This window comes from Mytilus edulis, chromosome 8 (assembly GCF_963676685.1).
Source record: "Mytilus edulis chromosome 8, xbMytEdul2.2, whole genome shotgun sequence".
Taxonomy (NCBI): Eukaryota; Metazoa; Mollusca; class Bivalvia; order Mytilida; family Mytilidae; genus Mytilus; species Mytilus edulis.
In genome coordinates, this window is record NC_092351.1 from 84,582,410 (window position 1) to 84,606,390 (window position 23,981).

Genomic DNA, 23,981 nt, shown 5'->3' on the forward strand with positions numbered 1-23,981 from the left:
ATACACGTATACGTTGATGATATAGTGATGAGTTCTTGCGTCTGACAAAAACTAAATTCCTTCATGGTTATATCTTGCCATATTGGTTTGTAAGGTGATTACTCAAAATCGTTATTTGAAAATCCTGTTTGTGAGATGTAGATTCATTTCAATACAGAAATTTCGTCTCTATATTTCACAAGTGTATAACACGGAGAAGCTCTGAAGGTCCATTACTCCCATTTTGATTGGGTGTGAACCATCGATGTTTACAGCAATATCAAAGAATAAGATGATGATGGTAGAAAGAACTATGGGCGTCATGTGGCAAATATTACATGCATATCGAACAATGAGTTGTCAATCTGTATGAAAAGATTTCCAATACAACCATGTATATTATTGAGAAGGAATGTTTACATGCTATACTCTCGTACTATTATTACAGGGTTCTTGTGGCGTTCACCTTAGACACATATCTTTTTAACGATGTTTAAAAAAAAGACAGAACCAATTTAATGTCATATTTCCCTATTTTTCAAAAATAACTAATTCTGACAAGAATACCCCTATTTTGCGGACAAGTAATTTATTCTTTTTTCTGTTATTGAATACCAAGAAAGAAAATAAATCCCGAAATTAATTTGAAACTTTGATACTCAAAAGTTTCCCAGCAAAATATTCACATCCCCTGGGGATAATTAGTGTTCGTCCAGTGGCATATATAACAATTTTGATGACGAATTCCTTCCTTTGTTCGAGAACAATCTTATTGAAATATAAATCTGTGATTTTACTAGGTCCACAGCTCCAATAAACCAAAGCAAAAGTTATACATCGACCTGTATTTAAATCAAATTGGTTCTCTTCTTCTTCTGGAATACAATAGTCTATCGACATTCGATGATTACATACTGTTGGCATACGTGGACTAGTCTATTTACAAATCTTTTACCCCAATTTATTCAAAATATATGGTTTTTTCTTATGTTCAATGTATACATGTATATATTTTAAATTGCGCTATAGTTCCGTAACTTTCTACCCAGTCGTATTAACGAATCGTCGACAAGTGCATACATTTTTTTAAATCAATATTTCTGGTATGTTCCAATCTGTCCTTCACTATTGACAATGAGTATATATTACATTTTCTCAAATTCACCCTTGGAAAAAATATTTAAATAGAGTTTAATTTCATCAAATCTTATTTTTTGGGTATTATTTATATTTTTATGAATAATATTCTTACACCAGAAATGTTATTTATAAACAAGCGTATGAGTTTAGTAATGACAAGTAAGACAGAGTTGTATATTATACATCTGATAGTTCAAAATGGAAAGTTATAAGTTATAAGTTATCAGCCGTGTACACTGATCAATACCTGCAGAAGTGAAACGATGCATGAACTTGCAAGCCCGACAGGAAATCGCTTGAATACCTGGACGTGTCACCTCACACCCCTCACAATACCTTTGGAAGAATGCTAGTGATCAGATGGAGAAGATCAAAATATATTTGAAAAAAGTTTATTACTTTAAAGAATTATGAACAAATTAGATTTTCGAAAACAATTTTCACGGAACACTTATTTATGATTTCAACTTTGACTTTTCACCTAATTCCAATATCAACAGTTTAAAAACAACAGACCATGGTAATTTAAAAAAAATAAGAATATTTTCCGTATCAAGTTAGTTATATCGACACGCAATTACGACTACATCGGTTACTGTAGTTTTGTTTCTTTGTGGTTTATAGACATATCGTTTTTATTAATCGGGAAAGAAGACAAAATGGCGGAGCGCAGAGAATTGATACTCTAAATTTAAAATCGATGGCGATTGCTTATCTAGCGGAATAAAACTTTAATATTTATGAATTTGAGCATTTTTATACAGAATGAACATAATATCAATTTTTGATTTTTTTGCGAAGTTTCCCTTTAAAGATTTCTTCTTCAAACTTTTTAAATCTAAAATTAAATAGTTGACACAGCATAGGTTTCTGAAACAGAATGAATGTGGTCTAATGAACTTAAAAGTTTTTTTTTTGCCTTTGAGCAATTCACTATGCTGTTGAATATTAATCCTCTCAAAAAAATGTTTGAAGAAATTTTCTTTTTATTTATGAAATCTGAAATGAGAAAAATTTAAACCCCCCCCCCTTTTTTTTCACATCCCCGTTTCCCTTTTTCCAAAACTGATATCAATTCAAATTTCTAATGGAGTTTGCAACAATAACTACTCTTTTAAATACATCATAAAATATTAAAATGTAAAATAAAGTGCTTGTTATCACTGAATGGTAAAGATTGGTTGGTAGTAAAAGTGAATATACATTGTTTATTGTATAAAACAATAAAAACAAGAGGCTCATAAGAGCCTGAATCGCTCACCTGAATTTTTTTGGTTTAATCTCTCATCAATGATTATTTTGGCATTTCAATTTATTTAAATGTTCTTTGAATCGTCCTATTTTCTTCAAAAGCAAAAAAAACAAGAGGCTGTCACAACGACAGCAAACCGGATTTATTTACATTTATTTGTGTCCTGGCAATATCACAAGAACCATTACTGATGAATGGTGAAAGTGAAAATCATCAATATCAAATTTGACCTCTCTTTCGTCATCAGTATCAACATTTTGAAATAATAATATTTGAAAAGCTTAGATTGAATGGTTCATGAGTAAATGCAACAACGTGAATGGAAACGCCATTTTACGATCTTTTAAGAACCATAACTCCTGAACAGTAAAAGTCAAAATCGTCATTATGGAACTTGACCTCTATTTTGTCATCAGTAACAACATATTAAAATTTCAAAAGCTTTGGTTGAATGGTTCATGAGAAAATGCACGGACACGACGGGAAACACCATTTTTCAATCTTTCAAGAACCATAACTCCTGAACGGTAAAAGTCAAAATCGTCATTATTGAACTTGACCTCCATTTTGTCATCAGTAACAGCATATTAAAATTTCGGAAGCTTTGGTAGAACAGTTCATGCATAAATGCACGGACACGACTGGAAACTCCATTTTTCAATCTTTCAAGAACCATAACTCCTGAACGGTAAAAGTCAAAATCGTCATTATTGAACTTGACCTCCATTCTGTCATCAGTAACAACATATTAAAATTTGGGAAGCTTTGGTAGAACAGTTCATGAGTAAATGCACGGACACGACTGAAAACTCCATTTTTCAATCTTTCAAGAACCATAACTCCTGAACGGTAAAAGTCAAAATCGCCATTATTGAACTTGACCTCTGTATAGTTGTCAGTAATAACATATTAAAATTTTAAAAGCTTTGGTTGAACAGTTCATGAGTTAATGCACGGACAACATTTGATTGCTGCCTTTCAAGAACCATAACTCCTGAACGGTAAAAGTCAAAATCGCCATTATTGAACTTGACCTTCGTATAGTTGTCAGTAATAACATATTAAAATTTTAAAAGCTTTGGTTGAACGGTTCATGAGTTAATGCACGGACAACATTTGATTGCCGCCCGACCGCCCGGCCGCCCGCCGTACATCCCCAAATCAATAACCAACATTTTTGTCACAAAAATCCGGTTAAAAATCATTTTCTCCTATGTTCTATTTTAGCCATAGGAGCTATGTTTCTTGACATACAAGGAAATGAAATATAAAATTTATACTAGATACTCTGAAACTCTAAAACTCATTTAGCCTAAGTTTGGCTGAAATTGATATGTACAGCAGTTTCAAAGGAGAAGATTTTTTAAAGTAAGTCAACATGATGAACAAATTGTGAAAAAAGTCTTTAAAGGGCAATAACTCCTTAAGAGGTCAATTGACAATTTTGGTCAAATTGACTTATTTGTAGATCTTACTTTGCTTAACATTTTTGCTATTAACAGTTTATCTGTATCTATAATAATATTCAAGATAATGACCAAAAACTGCAAAATTTCCTTAAAATTACCAATTAAGTGGCAGCAACCCAACAATGGTTTGTTTGATTCATCTGAAAATTTCAGGGCTGATAGATCTTGACCTAATGAACATTTTTACCCCATGTCAGATTTGCTCTAAATGCTTTCGTTTTTGAGATACAAGCCAAAAACTGCATTTGACCCCTATGTTCTATTTTAAGTAATGGCGGCCATGTTTTTTGACGGATCAAAAATCAAAGCACACACTTTGTGCAGGATACTCTAAGGAACAATCATGCTAAGTTTCATTCAAATCCATTCAGTAGTTTCAGAGGAGAAGATGTTTGAAAAATTGTTAACGACGACAGACGACGACGACGACGGACGCCAAGTGATGAGAAAAGCTCACATGGCCTTTTAGGCCAGGTGAGCTAAAAACTTCATCAGCAACATTTTATATTGGCAAATTTCCAATGCAGTTATTTACATAAAGTTATTGGCAAATAAAAATAGAAAATGACATCATAGTCATGTCTGGCAAATGTCCAACATACATTATCTAAAAACATTTTAGATAAGATAAGGAAAAAAAGCTTCATCAGCAACATTTTATATTGGCAAATTTCCAATGAAGTTATTTACATAAAGTTATTGGCAAATAAAAATAGAAAATGACATCATAGTCATGTCTGGCAAATTTCCAACATATATTATCAACTACTATTCTATACAAAGAAAGATAACTCCAATTGAAAATTAATTGCTATTGCACAATATTGTGCAATTAGATAGTTCTTGCTATTGTGCAATACTGTGCAATTGAAAATTTCTTGCTATTGCACAATACTTGATATGGAATCCTGATTTGGACCAACTTGAAAACTGGGCCCATAATCAAAAATCAAAGTACATATTTAGATAAAGCATATCAAATAAGCCCAAGAATTTAATTTTTGTTAAAATCAAACTTAGTTTTATTTTGGACCCTTTGGACCTTAATGTAGACCAATTTGAAAACTGGACCAAAAATTAAGAATCTACATACACAGTTAGATTTGGCATATCAAAGAACCCATTTATTCAATTTTTGATGAAATCAAACAAAGTTTAATTTTGGACCCCCATTTGGACCAACTTGAAAACTAGGCCAATAATTAAAAATCTAAGTACATTTTTAAATTCAGCATATCAAAGAACCCCAAGGATTCAATTTTTGTTAAAATCAAACTAAGTTTAATTTTGGACCCTTTGGACCTTAATGTAGACCAATTTGAAAACGGGACCAAAAATTAAGAATCTACATACATAGTTAGATTCGGCATATCAAAGAACCCCAATTATTCAATTTTTGATGAAATCACACAAAGTTCAATTTTGGACCCTTTGGGCCCCTTATTCCTAAACTGTTAGGACCAAAACTCCCAAAATCAAACCCAACCTTCCTTTTATGGTCATAAACCTTGTGTTTAAATTTCATAGATTTCTATTTACTTATACTAAAGTTATGGTGCAAAAACCAAAAATAATGCTTATTTGGGCCCTTTTTGGCCCCTAATTCATAAACTGTTGTGACCTCAACTCCAAAAATCAATCCCAACCTTTCTTTTGTGGTCATAAACCTTGTGTTAAATTTCATTGATTTCTATTTACTTATACTAAAGTTATTGTGCGAAAACCAAGAATAATGCTTATTTCTGCCCTTTTTTGGCCCTTAATTCCTAAACTGTTGGAACCAAAACTCCCAAAATCAATCCCAATCTTCCCTTTGTGGTCATAAACCTTGTGTCAAAATTTCATAGATTTCTATTCACTTAAACTAAAGTTATAGTGCGAAAACCAAGAAAATGCTTATTTGGGCCCTTTTTGGCCCCTTATTCCTAAAATGTTGGGACCAAAACTCCCAAAATCAATCCCAACCTTCCTTTTGTGGTCATAAACCTTGTGTAAAAGTTTCATTGATTTCTATTCACTTTTACTAAAGTTAGAGTGCGAAAACTAAAAGTATTCGGACGACGACGATGACAACGACGACGCCAACATGATAGCAATATACGACCAAAAAATTAAAATTTTTGCGGTCGTATAAAAAGTTATTTAAATTTCAAAAACTTTAACCACAGAGTGAATATTTGTGGATACCGCCGACGACACCGACGCCGACGGAATGTGGGATCGCTATGTCTCGCTTTTTCGACTAAAGTTGAAGGCTCGACAAAAATCAAATAAGGATAGTGGAACTTAGGACTTAGGTTATCATGTTTTATATTCGAAGTGGTACAGACTAATAAAAACAGCAAAAAGAAAGTAGAATGATATAGTTTTGACTTCAGGGTTTCATAACTTTTTTTATTCTTCCTGGCATGAATCACTTTTCCCCCATAAAAATAACAATTTCACACTTCTAAATAAATGATATGTTCATGAAACAATTTTCAAAGATCAGGCTCCGCAGGTCAGTTCATACTTAAATATCAGTGAAAGTGAAATTAACCCTATTTAGTTGTGTTAAGTTTCATCATACATTTCAATTCAATTTCCCACAATTCATAATTATTCCAGATTCAAATAATTCCTTACTTTAAATTTGGATGCAAGTAAGGTCTTGAAATTGACTGTTGCACATTTTACTTATCAATTTCCTGACCTCATTAAAGTTTCTACCTTTTATTTTTAGCCTAAATTTCAAGTACTTTTATTGTATAGGGGTATACAGAAAATACAATCATATTAAATTGATACTATTGGTATCGGTATTGGAACTTGTTAATTATTGCCAATATTGATTATGTGGAAAACAAAGGGGCCTGAAATGGTCCGATTAATAATCAACACCATTGTCCTATATAAAGGCTATATTAGTTAGATTAGATTCTTTTCCTTTTACGTAATGCAGGCTAACAAATTGGACCTCATTATTTTAGTAGTATAGATATCACATATACTTATACAGAAGTAAAGGCAATAATAATAATAATGCATTCAAATCTAAATTTATTTTGGTCTATATACTGTTAAAGTGTACAAACTCTGACAATCAACTTCAGAATTATTGCTCAAATAATAAAAAGTTGTCCATTTAATTCAAAATATTAAAAAACTATTATCAGTAACAAGGGACATAGCAGGTAACGGCCATGAGGGTGTGAATGAACTGGGCCTGAACATTTTGTTTCAAAGAGGTTCATCTAGGTTCACTGTTTCCCAATTGTATTTCCGAGAATAATATTGTCAATGACCAGAAAATTCTTGCTTTGATAAGTAAATAGTACTCCACTCTGTAAAGAATGAATTGTGAAATAATCAAATATTTACTGAAGAGACTGACTGTGCAACCTATATTTTGATAGACAGCAACAAAAATCTGGTAATTATATAACATAAATATCATGAATATACGAGTAAGAAAAAAAATAGAAAAATTGTTTGATCAGATTTTTAATAATTTCCCTTATAAAGATTTGTCAGTTCCACAATTTTACGAGTTAAACATGATTGGTTCTTTTGTTTCTTTTGCCTTTTTTAAGCTCTAATGGATAATAAAAAATAAACATTTATATAATATTGTGCTCTTTCACTCACACTTGATCATATTCATATCATATTCATATTGGATTTATAGTTTACAATTGTTGTCACTGAGTGAAACCATGGAAATATTTATTGTAGTGACATTAAACTTCAATGATTTCGGATAACAGAATGGCTAGTGTGTCTGCACTTACTTTATATAAACAGTTCTTAAACTTGAAGATCTTATTATATAGGTCATTAACTGAAAAAGATGTAGCAAACTTTCCTGAAACCTTGATTTCTTCTGGATCCTTATAATTAAAAATATATCTAAAAGAATATTTAATTTGAATTTGAATTTCATTAAAGATTTTAGATAGAGATATAAAGTCTGTCACAAAATTTAAAAATCCTCATTGTAAGGGGAAATAACTCTGCATAACATTTCAAAAGTATTTGTTTACAGAGAAATGTTTTCCTTTATTGCATCTTTTCAAATAAAGGAAAATTAACTCATTACTTTTGTATGGGTTAAGTTGAATAATAAGATTGAAAATGCTATTTTTAATTAAGGAAATGAAGCCTTGCTTATATATTTCAATGTTTCAATCTTGTATTACAATTCTAGTTTACCGTGCATAACAAAACATGGAGGGAAATAAAATAGTCCATTTTTTTTCTGAATTTTTTTCTGGACTCAATTTTTTCTGTTTGATTAAAAGTTTATGCTGAATTGAAACATGTTTATAGATTAAATTTAAAACATCTTGCATCTTTTTGAACATATATTTTGTTTAAAAGAAATCTTGCATCTTTTTGGGGATATCAAAACAGGAATGTGGAAGGATGTCATGTTTACTTGAAGTGGTGCAGCCTAGTAAAAACAGCAAACGGAAAGTAGAAAATATTATTTTTGACTTCAGGGTTTCTTAACTTTTTATTCTTTGTGGCAACCAACTTTTTTTCTCGAACAAATCACATTTTACATGACTACATCATGTGCATACTATGCACATAAAAAAAAAATCATTTATTTTTTAGTATCCTGAAGTTTTGTTGTATAACTGAAGAAGAAGAAGCTTAATATGGAACAGTCAATTACAAGACTGCAACTGGGTTGTAAAAATACTCATAATACATGTGTGCTAATGCAATTTTTTTATATAAATTATTAGCAAAACACAGATAAACATACCATTGTGCATATCAACACTGTACAATGCGGGCATTGCCCAATAGCCGCGCCTTTAACATAAACAAACTGTGATTTGATAGCAACCACAACTCACATTTTGTTTTTATCTACAAATAATCTTTTTTTATATATACATCAAACTTAACAATTTACATTTCAACACTATATTAAACAATTGTAACACAATGGCACTGCATCTGTACAGTGTGCTTATTGTCAGTCATATATATACCTAGCAAAAAAAATACACAATACAATCACAGGTCATCTACTGACCTTATGTTAGCTATATTTCATAAAAATTAAAACCTCATGGAGAAAAAAATTAAATCATTACTTTTAAAACATGTAAATATCAAATTACACTTGATAAATGAGTTAAGATTGTGATAATAAACAAAGTAATTAATAAATTTTAAAAATCATGCTTTTAAAGGGAGATAATTCATAATTCGATTTACTTCAAACATTAAATAAAAAACTGAATCAAATAACAGGGGTTCATGTGGAGTTAACAAAATATAGTTGTCTTTATCTCAGGCATGTCAGAGAAGTTTTATATGATAATAATAGACTGTTAAATGTAATAGGTTGAGTTGTCAGTATACAGTAAATAATATATTAATAGTTGATTTTCAGGTCTACTGTTTGTTACTGTATATCTATCAACGTTTTCTGAATAAAAAGAAAAATACTAAAATGTGTCAAAAATGTTAAATCAAGAAAATTACTCCTATAATCAAGTCAAAATATTTTTTCAATCATATTGCCATGTAGAAGATCATGCATTTTTTTTTCTGTTGACCTCTTCTGTATATCTAGATCTATGATGAAAAAAATATATGAGGGTTTGGATGGGGTTAAATGATTAAAGAATAATGCCCCTAAAAAATGAAGATTAGAGAATAATGGACAAAAAAAATGAAGATTAGAGAAAAAAGGGGTTAATTTTTTGAAGATTAGAGAAAAAGGGGTTAATTTTTTGAAGATTAGAGAAAAAAGGGGTTAATTTTTTAAAGATTAGAGAAAAAAGGGGTGAAAATTAAATGTTTCCAGAATAACAGACCCCCCCCCCCCATCCAGACCCTCATATATTATGTTTATGAATAGTCATCTAAAACAAAATATTATATGGCCTTTTCCATATCAGCCCTGGTATCATTCCTTAACTCCCACATCAGCCCAAACATATGGGTTTTCACTTGCAATTGAATAATTCATTAGCAATGTACTTTACTTAATTGGACAAAACTGAACCTAACTGGCTGTTAAAAGCAAATTATTATTTCACAACTTCATTTTTGAATAAATTGCTTCGCTGAGCGCAGCTGGATACGAACACAGAGGACCAACACTGAACAGTTGAGGCAAAAATGGACACAATTTTCGTGCTTGATACAGGTCTGAATTTGGATTGTTAATATATATTTGACGCATATAAGGTTTCTGACACAGAATAGCTGTAGTCAAAGAACTTAAAATTGGAAATATGATGTGAATTTATATATTTTTTGCTTTTGAGCAATACCCCCTCCCTCCTTCCCCCTTTTGGCAAATATGCCAAAACCTGATATTTCTTTATACAGAATTTACAAGAAATTGTCCATTGACCAGAAAAACCTAGTTTTCCCCCCTTTTTTGCCCCTAATTCCTTAACAGTTTGAGCCATAACCCCCAAAGTCAATACTAACCATCTCTGCATGGTATGGACACTTATAATTGCTTATGGTATACTTTCAGAGAGATTCATACACTTAAACAAAAGTTATTGTTTGGAAACTACAAAAATGCTTATTTTGGCCCTCTTTTTGGCCCCTAATTCCTAAACAAATGGGACCATAACCCCAAAATCAATCCCAACCTTCCTTTAGTGGTATTGAACCTTCTGGTAAAAATTTATAGAGATCCATTCACCAAAACTAAAGTAATTGTCTGGACATAAAATGTGTCTTCCGACATGACAGCATTATCATGATTATATGACACAGAATTTTTTTTGCGGTCATATAAAAAAAATAACCAAAATCATATTTTTTGTATATCTTGTCGCTAATGCCCATTTAAAGACTTCAATTGCTGGTGTCATTCATGTTGGCCATTTTGTGTTTACTGTATCAATTGTATTTAAAGATATAAGACAATAAACCCACTAACTGTTTTATCTTTATATTATATTTCTAGTCATGTGCAGGAACAGAATAAGCAAACAATAATCTAGAAATCATAAAGTTTCATTAAATTTGGGAGATCAGAGATCTTTGAAAAGTTGAGGGAATCTGGGATACTTGATAACAGATAGAAGTCAAAGTGCTTGTATGGGTAAACATTGCTTTCAAGTCTGTATAACTGTGATTTTCAACAATTTATCAAAGTCCAAAGCCCATAATTTCAGCAAAAGAATTAGCTGAGCAGGACAAAACTTTAACTTGATCTGTAACTAATCATGGTTAACTCTCATACCAAAAATCAGTCCAATATCTGAAGGCATTTAAAAAAAAAGTTCGTATAACTGTGATTTTCAACAATTTATTAAAGTCCAAAGTCCATAATTTCGACAAAAATTAGCAGAGCAGTACGAAACTTAAACTTGATCTGTAAGTCATCATGGTTAACTCACATATAAAAATCAGCCCAATATCTGAAGGTGTTTAGAAAAAAATTGCAGAATGACGGAATTTTGGAATTTTGGAATTACGGAATTTCGGAATTTTGGAATTTTGGAATTTCCGACAAGGGTAAAACTATATATGGCACTGACAACTTTATTGCGGGGCCATTAAAAACTCATTGGAATTGTAATTTGCAGCAATTTGAGTTGGAGTTATCTTTCTTCGTTCATGATTGTACATTTGATACTGAACCTAGTTTAATAATAGATTCATACACCATGCAATACTTATGGAATTTTTTATCAAAAGAATAACAATTATCAATAATTGCATGACATTGACTGGATAGACTTGATAGGAACTATGTGATAACTTCACCACACTTTTTTGTTTGGAGTTTTGGCATGAAACCATAATAAGCATAAACGTGTAGTCCCTGGAGGTAATGTGTGCTAAAAATTCATATCCTACTTTTACTGCTAATTGCAGGCTCAACAAAAATAAGATTTTTTTTATAAAAATAGTTTTATCGATACTATCTCTTGATTGTAAGAAGCTTCTGTCTAAAGTTTGGTCAAAATCAAGGATAGTTTATGAATCTAATAAATGTTTTAAAAACTGCAGACTATATGTAATGTTAACTGGAAGAAAAACTAAGTCCTTTTATAAGAAAAATACAGAAAAACAGGTACAAAATTTTTTAACAAAATTACCTTCTAGATACAAGCTTCTGCAGGGCTTTCCAAAGTAGCTGGTAGACGGAGGATTTCGGGCGGTGGCTTCAAGTGCCGGCTACTTCACTGACAAAAATATAAATTCAAAAAGAAAAAATATCTTTTTCAAATGTTAACAGGCAGGTGAGAGACGAATTGTCTCAAAGTCGCAGTCACAAAAAACAAAGATGAAAAGTCAGTGTTTACCTTGGGCTACATATAGTTCACATGAATTCAGGTCACTGATTTGTTGTCTATTTAAAGTCAGAATCAATCGTTTCTTTTCAAAAATAACAAGAGAGACGTTTCGGTGGTCATTAAAAGATAACAATAGAAACGTTCCAACGGTCATTAACTTTTAGAATGTGAAGTGGGTCTCATAGGGGTCTAAGCGTGACGCTGGATTGCTGATTTTTTGTAAGCGTGACACGTGAAAGTCAAATTGTTGTGCCGTGAAAACGGGAAATGAAGTCAGGCGGGACATGGGAATTTACAAAAAAAATGAGAATTACTTATGTACATAGTGTAAGCGGGATAAGGGAATCTGACAAAACAGTAAGCGGGATCCGGGATCAGAACCCCCCCTAATGAGAGACCCCCCCTGTGCAGACAATCAGATCATATATATATGAGATAGGATGACCATTTTATGTTATGGAATAATATTAGTCAAATAAAAGAAAGTGCAGTAGATCATGTTGTTCAGAATCTGGAAAACAGTATCTTTTGAAGTTCATTTTTCAAAGAGCATGTGGTGTTCAGAGAATCAAGGTCAAAAACGAAAGTAGAATATTGTCAACTCGACCACAAATAAATAACATTTCCAAATGATTTATGTATCCGACTTATTGAACAGTTTACCAAAAAAAAAAAAAGAAAATCAGAGGATATATCGAATTTTTGTCAATGCTTGAGAAATAGTTATATGATTAAAATATGTGTAACAGTCTTTGAAGAAAAAAAGGGAGGGGGGGGGGTGTCGTTTACAAATGTGAAATGCATGTAGTTATGCAAAATAAATCGATCAAGATTTCTAACAAATCGGATTATTATATAAATAAAACTCCTTTAAAAGCAAATGAATTTTAAGCATAAGCATGATAAGAAAATAAAAAACAAAACAATGCATTACAAAAAAAAAAAAAATCTTTCAGATTTTTTTTCTTTAATTTCATACATAAAAAATTGTCATTTGAAAGATGAAATTAGGTGCCAGGAGATTGCGAGAATGCAGGATTTTGCTCATTTTATGCCAGAGCTTTGCCGTAAAGCACCAAGCTTACAGTTTCTTGGGTGTCCGGCTTTCGCTGAACTCATGTTACAGCCACCTATAATTGTAATTTAGCCTCCTTCTTCAATTTCAAGGGAAAGCCCTGCTTCAGTCCAAGTTTGGTACAAAAAAGGAAAGTTTATGAAAGTTATGAAATTTTTTTTAATTTTTAACCACAGAGTGGATGTAATGTTTCCTGGCAGAAAAAGTTAGTCCATTCATAAGTAAAAAAAACAGATATTTTTTTTAAAAATTACCTCTAGATGCTATGTTATGATCATAAACAAGCTTCTTCATGTGTTCTTTCAAACTTCGGTACAAATCCAGGATAGTATAATAAAGCTATTAAAGTTTTAAAAACTTTAACCACAGAGGGAATATTATGTTTCCTGGCAGAAAAAAATGAAGTCCATTTTATAAGTAAAATATGGAAAAACAGGATTATTTTTTAAAAAATTTACTTCTGGATACTACATGTATCTTATCATGCTTCTGTGACTGTCTAAGTTTGGTAGAAATCCAGGATAGTTTAAGTTTTTTATAGTTTTTTTAAAGTTTTAAAACTTCAACCACAGAGTGAATATAATTTGAAGACACCGCCGCAACTGAAAGTATGTAGGATCTCTATGACTCGCTTTTTTGAAAGAAGTTGAGGGCTCGACAAAAACAAAGTCCATTTATATGTAAAATACAGAAAAACAGGAACAAAATTTTAACAAAATTTCCTTATAAGATACTAACTTATGATCATAAACAAGCTTTTGTTCAAGTTAGGTAGAAATCAAGGATAGGGTAAGAAAGTTATTAATTTACCATACATAGACTTTCAGATTATATTATTAACATAGACACTGTCTTCATTCATTGTGATTCATTCATTTTGTAAAATTGACAAAAACACAGACAATTCAACCATCTTACGAATCAGAACACATAAAAAGTGGAATCCATTAACATCGCTGTCAACACAGTGGTAGCACAATGACTTGTTGATCTGTGTAATGCAATTAATATCAGATTTATATGTATCTCACAAAATATACAATTCTTTTACTAATAGATAAAATTGAGAAATATTTACTAATAGGTACATTTTTATTCAACTTGATATAAAATAAGCAAAATTTTTAATGTATGTGATTTTATTTCATAGTTTGATACTATAAACTATTTTTAAAAGACTTACTTAATTCTAAACTTATGTAATTTTTATTTGAGACAGACATATAAAAACAAATAGGAATTTAAGAATTCACCATTTTTAAAGGGATATATAACTCTACATAACATTTAAAAACATAGACCTAGAACTTTGCATATTATATATATAAATGCTTTCGGAACCATGGATGTAGGGTTTAATGTTATTCCTTAACTCCCACATCAGCCCAAACATATGGGTTTTCACTTGCAATTGAATAATTCATTAGCAATGTACTTTGCTTAATTGGACAAAACTGAACCTAACTGGCTGTTAAAAGCAAATTAATATTTCACCACTTCATTTTTGTTAGTGATTGAATAAATTGCTTCGCTGAGAGTAGCTGGATACGACTGCAGAGGACCAACACTGAACAGTTGGGACAAAAATGGACACAATATTCGTACTTGATACAGGTCTGAATTTGGATTGTTAATATATATTTTTGACACATATAAATTTTGAAAATATGGAAGAAACAACATAATAACAGAATTTGATCTTTGACCTAGTTTTATGCAAAACTGTTACCACATTTCTTTTTGACATTGATATTTCAAAAGTACTCATTTTTTCCGAATCCAATGATATATAATATAGCCATATAGTATGTTTGACGATTAAAAATATTGTGTCTGGTCACCGTACTAATTGTCTTCATTTCATATTACCACTGCAGTATAAACAAATATCAATATAACTGCTTTTTTACAAACTATCTTAACCAAAAGCTTTAACCTGAAATGGAATGGACAAACGAGTGGACTGAAAAAAAAAGACAAATGAACTGGCCAGAAAATATAATGCCCCTCTCCTATTGTGGGCAAGGCATAAAAATATGTTTTTCTACATATTTTAACAAACTACTTACCAGTGCCACGGAACAGATTTTGCATCAATATTCTCATCTGATTTGTACACTTGCTGGTAAACTCCTTCTTTGACCCATTTCTGTATACAGGGTATATGAAACATGGCATAGCACACTTTACAACTCCATATCTATTGTTAAAAGACAGAGAGGTTATGGTGAATTAATTATAATAAACGATTTATCAGTTGAATTGTTTTACAGTTATCATTTTGGGGCCTTTTATAGCTGACTTTGGGGTATGGGCTTTGCTCATTGTTGAAGGCCATATGGTAACCTATAATTGATCATTTCTGAGTCATTTTGGTCTCTTGTCAAGAGTTGTCTCATTGGCAATCATACCACATCTTCTTTTTTATAAAAACACTTTTTTCTTTAACATCATGAATATGGAAAATGCAAGATACAAATAGACCATTGAAGTGAGAGTTTTTGCTCCTTATTGAAGGCTGCACTGTGACTCTGCAATTATAGAGCTGTTTCTTTGTGTTTTTTCTGTGTTTGTTCAGATTTTGTGTCATAGATGGATACCCTATATTCTTTATTGTATCATTTTCAAATTACTGAATATGATTTTAAAATTAATAACTTTATAAGAATTGTTCCCCTGCTTATATACAGAAGTTTGTCTTAATTTACAAGAAATTTAAAATATATAAGAACTTTCTGCTGTTATAAATTTAACTACATACAGAATTCAAAATGTCGCTTTAAATGGAAAAGCCTTTTCTATATATATACATATATAGAAAACCTGACAATCTATTAACAGACTGTTCATGCATCACTGAACTTACTGCTTCTTCTCTCTTGATATTCTCTATACACACAAGACAAGCAGATGTCCCTGATCTAAAGGAGTACATCATATCTTCTCTGGCCTTCTCTTCATCCTCACCATGGTCTGATAAATACAGTAATTTATCATCATAATTATAATCTACTTTTAAAATTCAATAGTATGTATCGACTTCTATTCATAATTAGAAGTCGAGAATACAAATATACCATAAAAAAGAAAGCTCATTTTTTATGAAAAAGCTCAAAGTACTTTTACTAAATTTTTTATTTATCTAATAAATAATTATTAATATTAAATAAAAAATATATATATCTTGTTCAAATTAGAACCAGAAAGTGGTGTTTTTGTTTATCTGTCTGTATTATACTTTAATGGTTATATAATTCTGATGGTGGCCAATCTACAACCTGATGAAATGAGTATGACTTTTCTCCTTGTTCTGGTTTTTGTAGTGGCTTTGGGGGAATTAAGCAGAAATATTTATTGCTTAATTTTCATAAAATTTTGTCAAAGCATTTACTTTGACACTTTAACAAAAATATAAAAATTAAAAAAAATTTGAACCAACCGTTTTGTCAGAAAAATTACACTGGTTATATAGCATTTATACAAACACCAATTTTGATCATTGAGAAGCTTAATATTACATTTACAACACAACGTAATTAAAACGTTTAGCTGACTTTACAGAGTTATCTCCCTGTAGTGTTAGGTACCACCTTAAGAAAATTATGTTATTAAACATTTCAATTTCTGATTTATCTGTGTTCACCAAGTCCACAACAATTAGTAGTACCCCAATCCAATGTTTGTTATATTTATTTCAGGAGTCCATAAACTGATGTGACAGATGATCAAATCTTTCCCTTATACCAAGTGCAGATCCAACCATTTTGGAAAGTGGGTTCCATGAAACGATTTCATAATTAAAAAAAAAAAGGGGGAAGGATCTGCCAATACTTGCCTATAGTATCTGAATATGACTTGAAGACAGTTGATAATACATTATCACCAATATCTCCTTCTTCTTCGTCGTCAGAGAACTGAGATTCTTCCAAAACATTCTGTATGGCCTGCTGATGCTTGCTACTAACAGCTTCAAATTTCTTCTGAGCTACATCTACATTGAGTTTATCTAAAAAAAATAATATCACTTTAAAAAACAAGAATGAGTCCCAGGTACACGGATGCCCCAATCGCACTATCATTTTCTATGGTTAGTGGACCGTGAAATTGGGGTAAAAACTCTAATTTGGCATTAAAACTAGAAAGATCATATTATAGGGAAAATGTGTACTAAGTTTCAAGTTGATTGGACTTCAACTTCATCATGTTCATCAAAAACAACCTTGACCAAAAACTTTAACCTGAAGCAGGACGAATGAACGGACAAACGAACAGATGGACAAACGAATGAATGGACTCACAGACCAGAAAACATAATGCCCCTCTACTTTCTTAGGTGTGGCATAAAAATATTCAATTCTATAACAGATGCAAACAAGAGTGAGAGTGCACACAATGAAATGTCTCTCCTTCTTTACTAACCATGTTGTTGATAGTCCTAAAGTTTTATTTTAAGCTTTATTACGACTATCACATAATATAACTGTGTTCAACATGTTCAATGATCCATGAAATGATTTTTTCAATGATCTATGTAATGAGGTCAAGGTCAAGCGAAAACTATCTGACAGGTATGAGGGCCTTTCAACATGATCAAGATACCCACATACCAAGAATAATAAAAATCTGAACTTTTTTCCCAGTAGTCACTAAACATGCTAAACCATGAAAATGAGGTCAAGGACAATGTTCTTATGACAGACGAATACTTCATAAAATAAGGCATCTATAAATCTATAAATAAAGTAAGAAGGATCCAGGTCTTCTACTGTCTGAAACATTAAGCTTTTAAGAAGTAAGTTAACACCTGCCACTGTCAATGGATCACTATCCCATTATCCTATTTCTGAGTACAAATTTCTACATGTTGAAACCAGAAGCAGATTAGCAGTCATGCTGTTGCACAACTTTTACCATGTGATTGTACACTTTTTTTTATCATGTACATAAATATATAACCTCAAATCCTTCATCAATGCTTAGTTCTTAGTCTATTTTTTAAAAAGTTGTGTAGAGTTATTTCCCTTTAGAAAGTGAATGTCCTAATTGTTTTTACATCTCTATCTAAAATGAAAATTAAATAAGTTTAAAATTAAGTAAGTTTATAATAAATATTTTAAAGCATGAAAGTATAAAATGTATAATCACTTATATATTTTAAATTTTGCTTCTTTTATGTCTGACAATTGAATACCTATTATTTAAAGAATGGCAAATTTTGTGAGGTACATAACACCTGAATACCTATGTAATTGCACAGGCTTACAAGCCATCCTGTATATCCCAGTATTACTGTGGATAATTCCTTACTCCTAATAGAGCTTATTCGTGTTCCAATATGCAAAATGGCTTCACAGTCTGTGTTTTTGATTAATTTGAATGGTATAACAGTCATTATCGCTGTTTTGTGCATTTTTCCTTTCATCTTTTTTTGTGATAATTTTTATTATCCTGATTTAGAGTAATTTCTCGCAATTTGATTGGCTGATATTGTCCTAATAAATTTCAGTACAATTTTTTATCACGTCAATTGGAATTATCTCCCTTATTTATTACGTCAATTGGAATTATCTCCCTTATTTATTACTTCAATTGGAATTATCTCCCTTATACCATTGACCTAATAAAAAAACAAAAAACAATTGAGTTGCTTTGTAGTCATAATATTTTTTATTTTTCACATTTTTTTATTTAATATATTTTATATTTGTGTTCTGGCATTTATCAATATTACAAGGACCAAAACTCCTAATAGGTAAAATTTATGATTATCAATATCAAACTTGACTTCCATGTTGTCAACAATAACAACATATAAACTAGATAGAAAATGACCCTCTAGCAGGACAAACTGTGTGCCCTTAATGCATAAAATAAGAAAAAATTACTAAGTCCACCTACCTAGGATTTTGAAAATATCTAAAATAAAATTTTAAAAGGTTTGGTTGAACGGTTCATGAGTAAATGCACGGACACAACATTTTTTAAACTTTCAAGAACCGTAACTTCTGAACGGTAAAAGTCAAAATCGTCATTATTGAACTTGACCTCCATTTTGTTGTCAGAAACAACATATTAAAATTTTAAAAGGTTTGGTTGAATGCTTCATGAGTAAATGCACGGACAACATTTGGTTGCCGCCCGCCCGACCGCCCACTGTACATCCCCAAATCAATAACCGACATTTTTGACACAAAAATCCGGTTAAAAAGCGATAAACAGTTTATCATTGGTCATCTCAACTCGATTGCTTTTCTCGCTTTCGCTGTAACATAATCTATAAAAAGTCTACACACTCGAAGCTCAATTTTTATTATTTTTTTAGGCTATAGATATGCATTTTTACAAACCTGGGCTGCCAGGCCTGTGGTCCAGTGTGAAGACTGGTTTAATGTTTTGACAATTTTACAAAAGGAATGAATCCAAACAGTGAGTAAGTTAATGGTCAATTATCTTTGCAAAAACTTAGAATTTATGCAATTTCAAGAAATTCTGTGTATGGTAAATTATCATGTAATGTCAGAGATAATACCATTGTCCTATGGAATAAATGCAGTGTCAGAAGTGCAAACCTGAGCCTTGTATCCCAAACTCTGTCTAACCAACAATATGGCAGACAAAGAGTCATTGGGTCAGACAGAAATTTTCAGATATTTTTTATTGAAAACATAGTCAAAAAAATTTTAATTTCTTTTTCGGTCAGACAAACCATAAAACAGTTTGGTACAGCAGTATTCATTTTCATCTTAGTCTTCTCTAAAGCGCTCATGTGTAATAATTAATACAGACATTTACAGCTGATTTCCTAATGCTTGCAAAGTAAAACATTGGTTGGCTTGCATGCTTTGTTTGTATAATTGTTTATACAAGCTTCGTAAATAAGATTGACATCTTTAAACAATTTATATAGGCATAGTTTAACCTGTATATATCATATTTGAATTTAATTTGGTGTTATCCTAATGATTGTACAATATACAAACAAAGTAAGCAAGCTAACCAAAGTTTTGTTCTACATGCATTAGGAAATTAGCTGTAAGTGTTCCGAGAAGAATGAGTATAGAAATATGACTATCACCATGGACAGCATCATCTTTAGCATTATCTGTTACTTTGATGGTAGGTCAATTGATGTGGAATATTGATCCAAAAGTAAAATCTTTCTATTTTTATTTAATTTCAATTACAATCAAGTTTGACATTGAATCATGTGAGTTTTTTATATATTTCTCATTGTTGAAGGATGTACAGTTGTCTATAATTGTTTACATCCACTTTATTTGATCTTAGGTGGAAAATGGTGGACAGTTGTTTCATTGGCAATGAGCATACCTCATCTCCTTCATTGTCCTTATTCTTAGCTTTGATGCTTTAATACATTAATCACTGCAAAAGGAAATCCATGATATGTTTTATTAATTTTGTATAAATTTGCATTGTGTAATAGATCAAAATTATTCTTTCAGTGTATGTTCACTTGTTTTTGTTAATCTGTCTTTTGATTGAGTTGATATTTCATAGTGTGTGTTTCTATGTTGTGATGTTACACTATGGTTTCAGGTTGGGTGAAGGTAGGCAACTATGCAACATTCAAACCCTGCTGCATTTATTTGGACCTGTCCTAAGTCAGGAACCTGATGTTCAGTGGTTGTCATTTGCTGATGTGGTTCATAAGTGTTTCTGGTTTATTATATAAATTAGACCATTGGTTTACCTGTTTGAATTATTTTACATAACTCAAATCTATTTGGGGCTCTTTATCATACATGTATTTTTAGCTTGCTGTTCAGTGTAAGTCAAGGCCAAATTTGACTTATAGTTGTTTCCTTTTAACACATTGTGAATTGGATAAAAAATTGTCTCATTGGCACTCATATTACATTTTCTTATTTTTATGTTTATCCTAAACATTGTTACATGTAAACATGGTAAAGGGAAACATACCATTGATACTGGTCTGCGATATTTCTTTTTTTGGTTGTTTGCTGGCAACACCATTTTTCCATCCATCGTCCTTGACATTGTTTTCAGAGCTACCGCCATTTGTCCATTTAGCTTTGTTTTGTTCTACATTTCCACGACCTCTGCCCCTGCCGCCTCCTTTCAGATAAACAGGAACTCCAGACATTTTCTATTTTACTTTAGTAACACTGAAATAAAGTCAATGTAAGTGAAACATAGAATTTTTTTTACATATATATATAGCCATTAAACTCAATATCAAATCAAATAATAAAGGAACAACCTAACAGTGTGAATAGATTTCACAGTCAGAGCTCAGACATAAATAAGTCTGAATCTGCTTTTGACTCATAGAGGTCTAAATTTGTAATTTTTAGGATTTATATTTACTGCAAAAGGCTATAAATTCAGTATATATAACGTACCTGAACCTTTGAACAGCATGAAAAGTGTAAAGACAATATGTCCCAGCCTTACCAACCTAGGTTTGCATGCAGTTTGGTAAACACACAAAATCAAATATCAACAAATACTGTAAATTTAGAAATTATTGGGTGCACTTATAATTGCAATCTTGTCATTCATTGTCATTTAAGACTTAAATACGATTTTTATCTTTGCGATATTGAGAAAAATCCTGTTTAATTCATTTAAAAAAATTTAAAATGCAAGTTTTAATCATTGCGATTATAACCCTGTTGCATTTTCGCAATAAAAAAAATTTGTGTTATTATAGGACCTTCTATATTTATTGTTTTAATCGTAACAACCCTGCAGGGGCTAGCTGAAGGAAGCCTCCAGGTGCAGGAATTTCTCGCTGCATTGAGACCTTTTGGTGACCTTCTGCTGTTGTCTGTTCTATGGTCGGGTTGTTGATTCCTTGACACATTCCCCATTTCCATTCTCAATTTTATAGGCCAGGTATCCACTTTAAAACTTTCAGAAAACTACTGGCAGAAGATTTACCAGGCATTATTTCACTTGGGTTTAATTTTTCATATTTTAAATATAAACATGTTTTTTTAAAAGAAAAGGTGTACATGCATATGTAGTGTAATATTTATATGGTTTAATGACATAATTCTATTTGTGAAATGTACTTAAATTGTATATACATTGATATATGGTATACATAAATGCCTCTGGTGCTGTCACGCTAGTGAATATTTTGTTGCAATATTGGGTCTCAAAGTTGACAGCAAAATTCTCTCAAAAGTTGTGTTTGGTCTAGATGTCAAAGCTAAAAATGAATACCTTTTCAAGACATCATTATCAATGATTATTATTTGGGCTAGAGCTAGCTTTTAAACCATATCTCATATGTCCTTATGACATGTATGATTATTTATGACAAATTGTATACAATAGATGGCACCCTGTAAATTGTCAAAAGAATCATGAGAATATTATAAAGACCTCAGAGATACAGTTTAGCAGCTAGAGTGAAGCACCCTAAATGTGTGTTTGCAGAAGAGTATTAGTAAACACACACACACACACACACAAATCTATTGGGAAATATATATATTTTTATAACAAACATAACCAGATAACATTTAACATGTTTAAAATATATAGTACAGCAATACATGTACATGTACCAATAAATAATTATATGCAAAAAGTTAAATTTGCTTTCTGTCAGTCCTTAATAGTCCAAATGATTATGACATCTTTAACCAAGAGTTCCAAATGGTGAAGTAAATATTACTGGTGCCATCACAAGTTGGTTCACCATTATGAAATATCAGTTTCACAGATGATATATATCTGAAAAAATATCGGATATGTTCCTTATGTCATAATATAAACCTGTTCCCTTTTTACGAATGTGACCAACCGATTTCATGTTAATTATTAGAAATCCAGTAAATAGTCTAAATCGGTTGGTCACATTCGTAAAAAGGGAACAATTGAACAACACTGTGGAGCAGGATCTGCTTACCCTTCCAGAGCACATGAGATAACCCTCAGTATTTGGTATGGTTTGTGTTGCTCAATTTATTGTTTTCTATGTTGTGTCTGGTATACTGTTGTTTGTCTGTTTGTCTTGAAATTTTTAAGCCATGGCATTGTCAGTGTATTTTTGTATTTTTGATCTATAGATGAGTTTGACTGTCCCTTTGGTCTTTCGCCTCTCTTTTGAAAGGCCATTTCATTTTATTTTGCTTTTGTGTCTTATGTCACTGAAAGGTGTAAAAAAACACACATGTAATAGCCTTGTGAGACGTTATCATTATTTGGTCTATGTCACAGTGGCGGATCCAGTTGGGGTTCCGGGGGTGCGCACCCCCCCTTTATTTTTGCCGATCAATGCATTTGTATCGGGAAATATGTTTTGCACCCCCCCTTTGCCCTGGGTTAGCACGCCCCCTTTCGAAAATTACTGCATCCGCCCCTGTGTCAGAACTGTGCTCTGACTGTCTGCCACACAGTCTGGCACTGAGTGGCAAAATAAATAAAGTTTCACGAATTGTGCCTACTGCAGTTTTTTATATGTCATAAATGGGTAATTATATAACACTGGGGTTGAATTGAATATTTTGCACTGTTTGCATTGTCACTTACTCTGACATATTGTTAATATACATATATAATTCATTAAAATTTGACAGACTTTCGTCTTCGTGGGCATGAAGTTGTATAAATTCAAAGTCAAACCGGAAAAGAATCGTGGTTCCGAATTTAAAATAGTTGAAACAGGGAACCTGTCCATTATAATTTAAACATTAATGTAATATAGAACAAGTGGAATGTAGTTTATTATATATAACTCTATAAAAATGTATTTATATATAATTTTGAAAATTGTTATGATTATTCATTCACAATAA

At 31.4% G+C, this 23,981-nt stretch overlaps 1 protein-coding gene across 1 annotated transcript in view; it reads right to left on the bottom strand.

Annotated features, from left to right (window-relative positions):
- The window catches only part of LOC139486469 (NF-X1-type zinc finger protein NFXL1-like), a 57,967-nt gene extending 34,145 nt beyond the window's left edge, over positions 1-23,822 (bottom strand). The window contains exons 1-5 of the mRNA XM_071271354.1: positions 23,716-23,822; positions 21,130-21,335; positions 17,024-17,194; positions 16,055-16,161; positions 15,258-15,388 (exon numbers count right to left, since the gene is read on the bottom strand). Of these exons, the coding sequence (XP_071127455.1) occupies positions 15,258-15,388; positions 16,055-16,161; positions 17,024-17,194; positions 21,130-21,313 (593 nt within the window). The 5' untranslated portion in view covers positions 21,314-21,335; positions 23,716-23,822. The remainder of the gene's footprint in view (positions 1-15,257; positions 15,389-16,054; positions 16,162-17,023; positions 17,195-21,129; positions 21,336-23,715) is intronic.
- Positions 23,823-23,981: the final 159 nt, after the last annotated feature.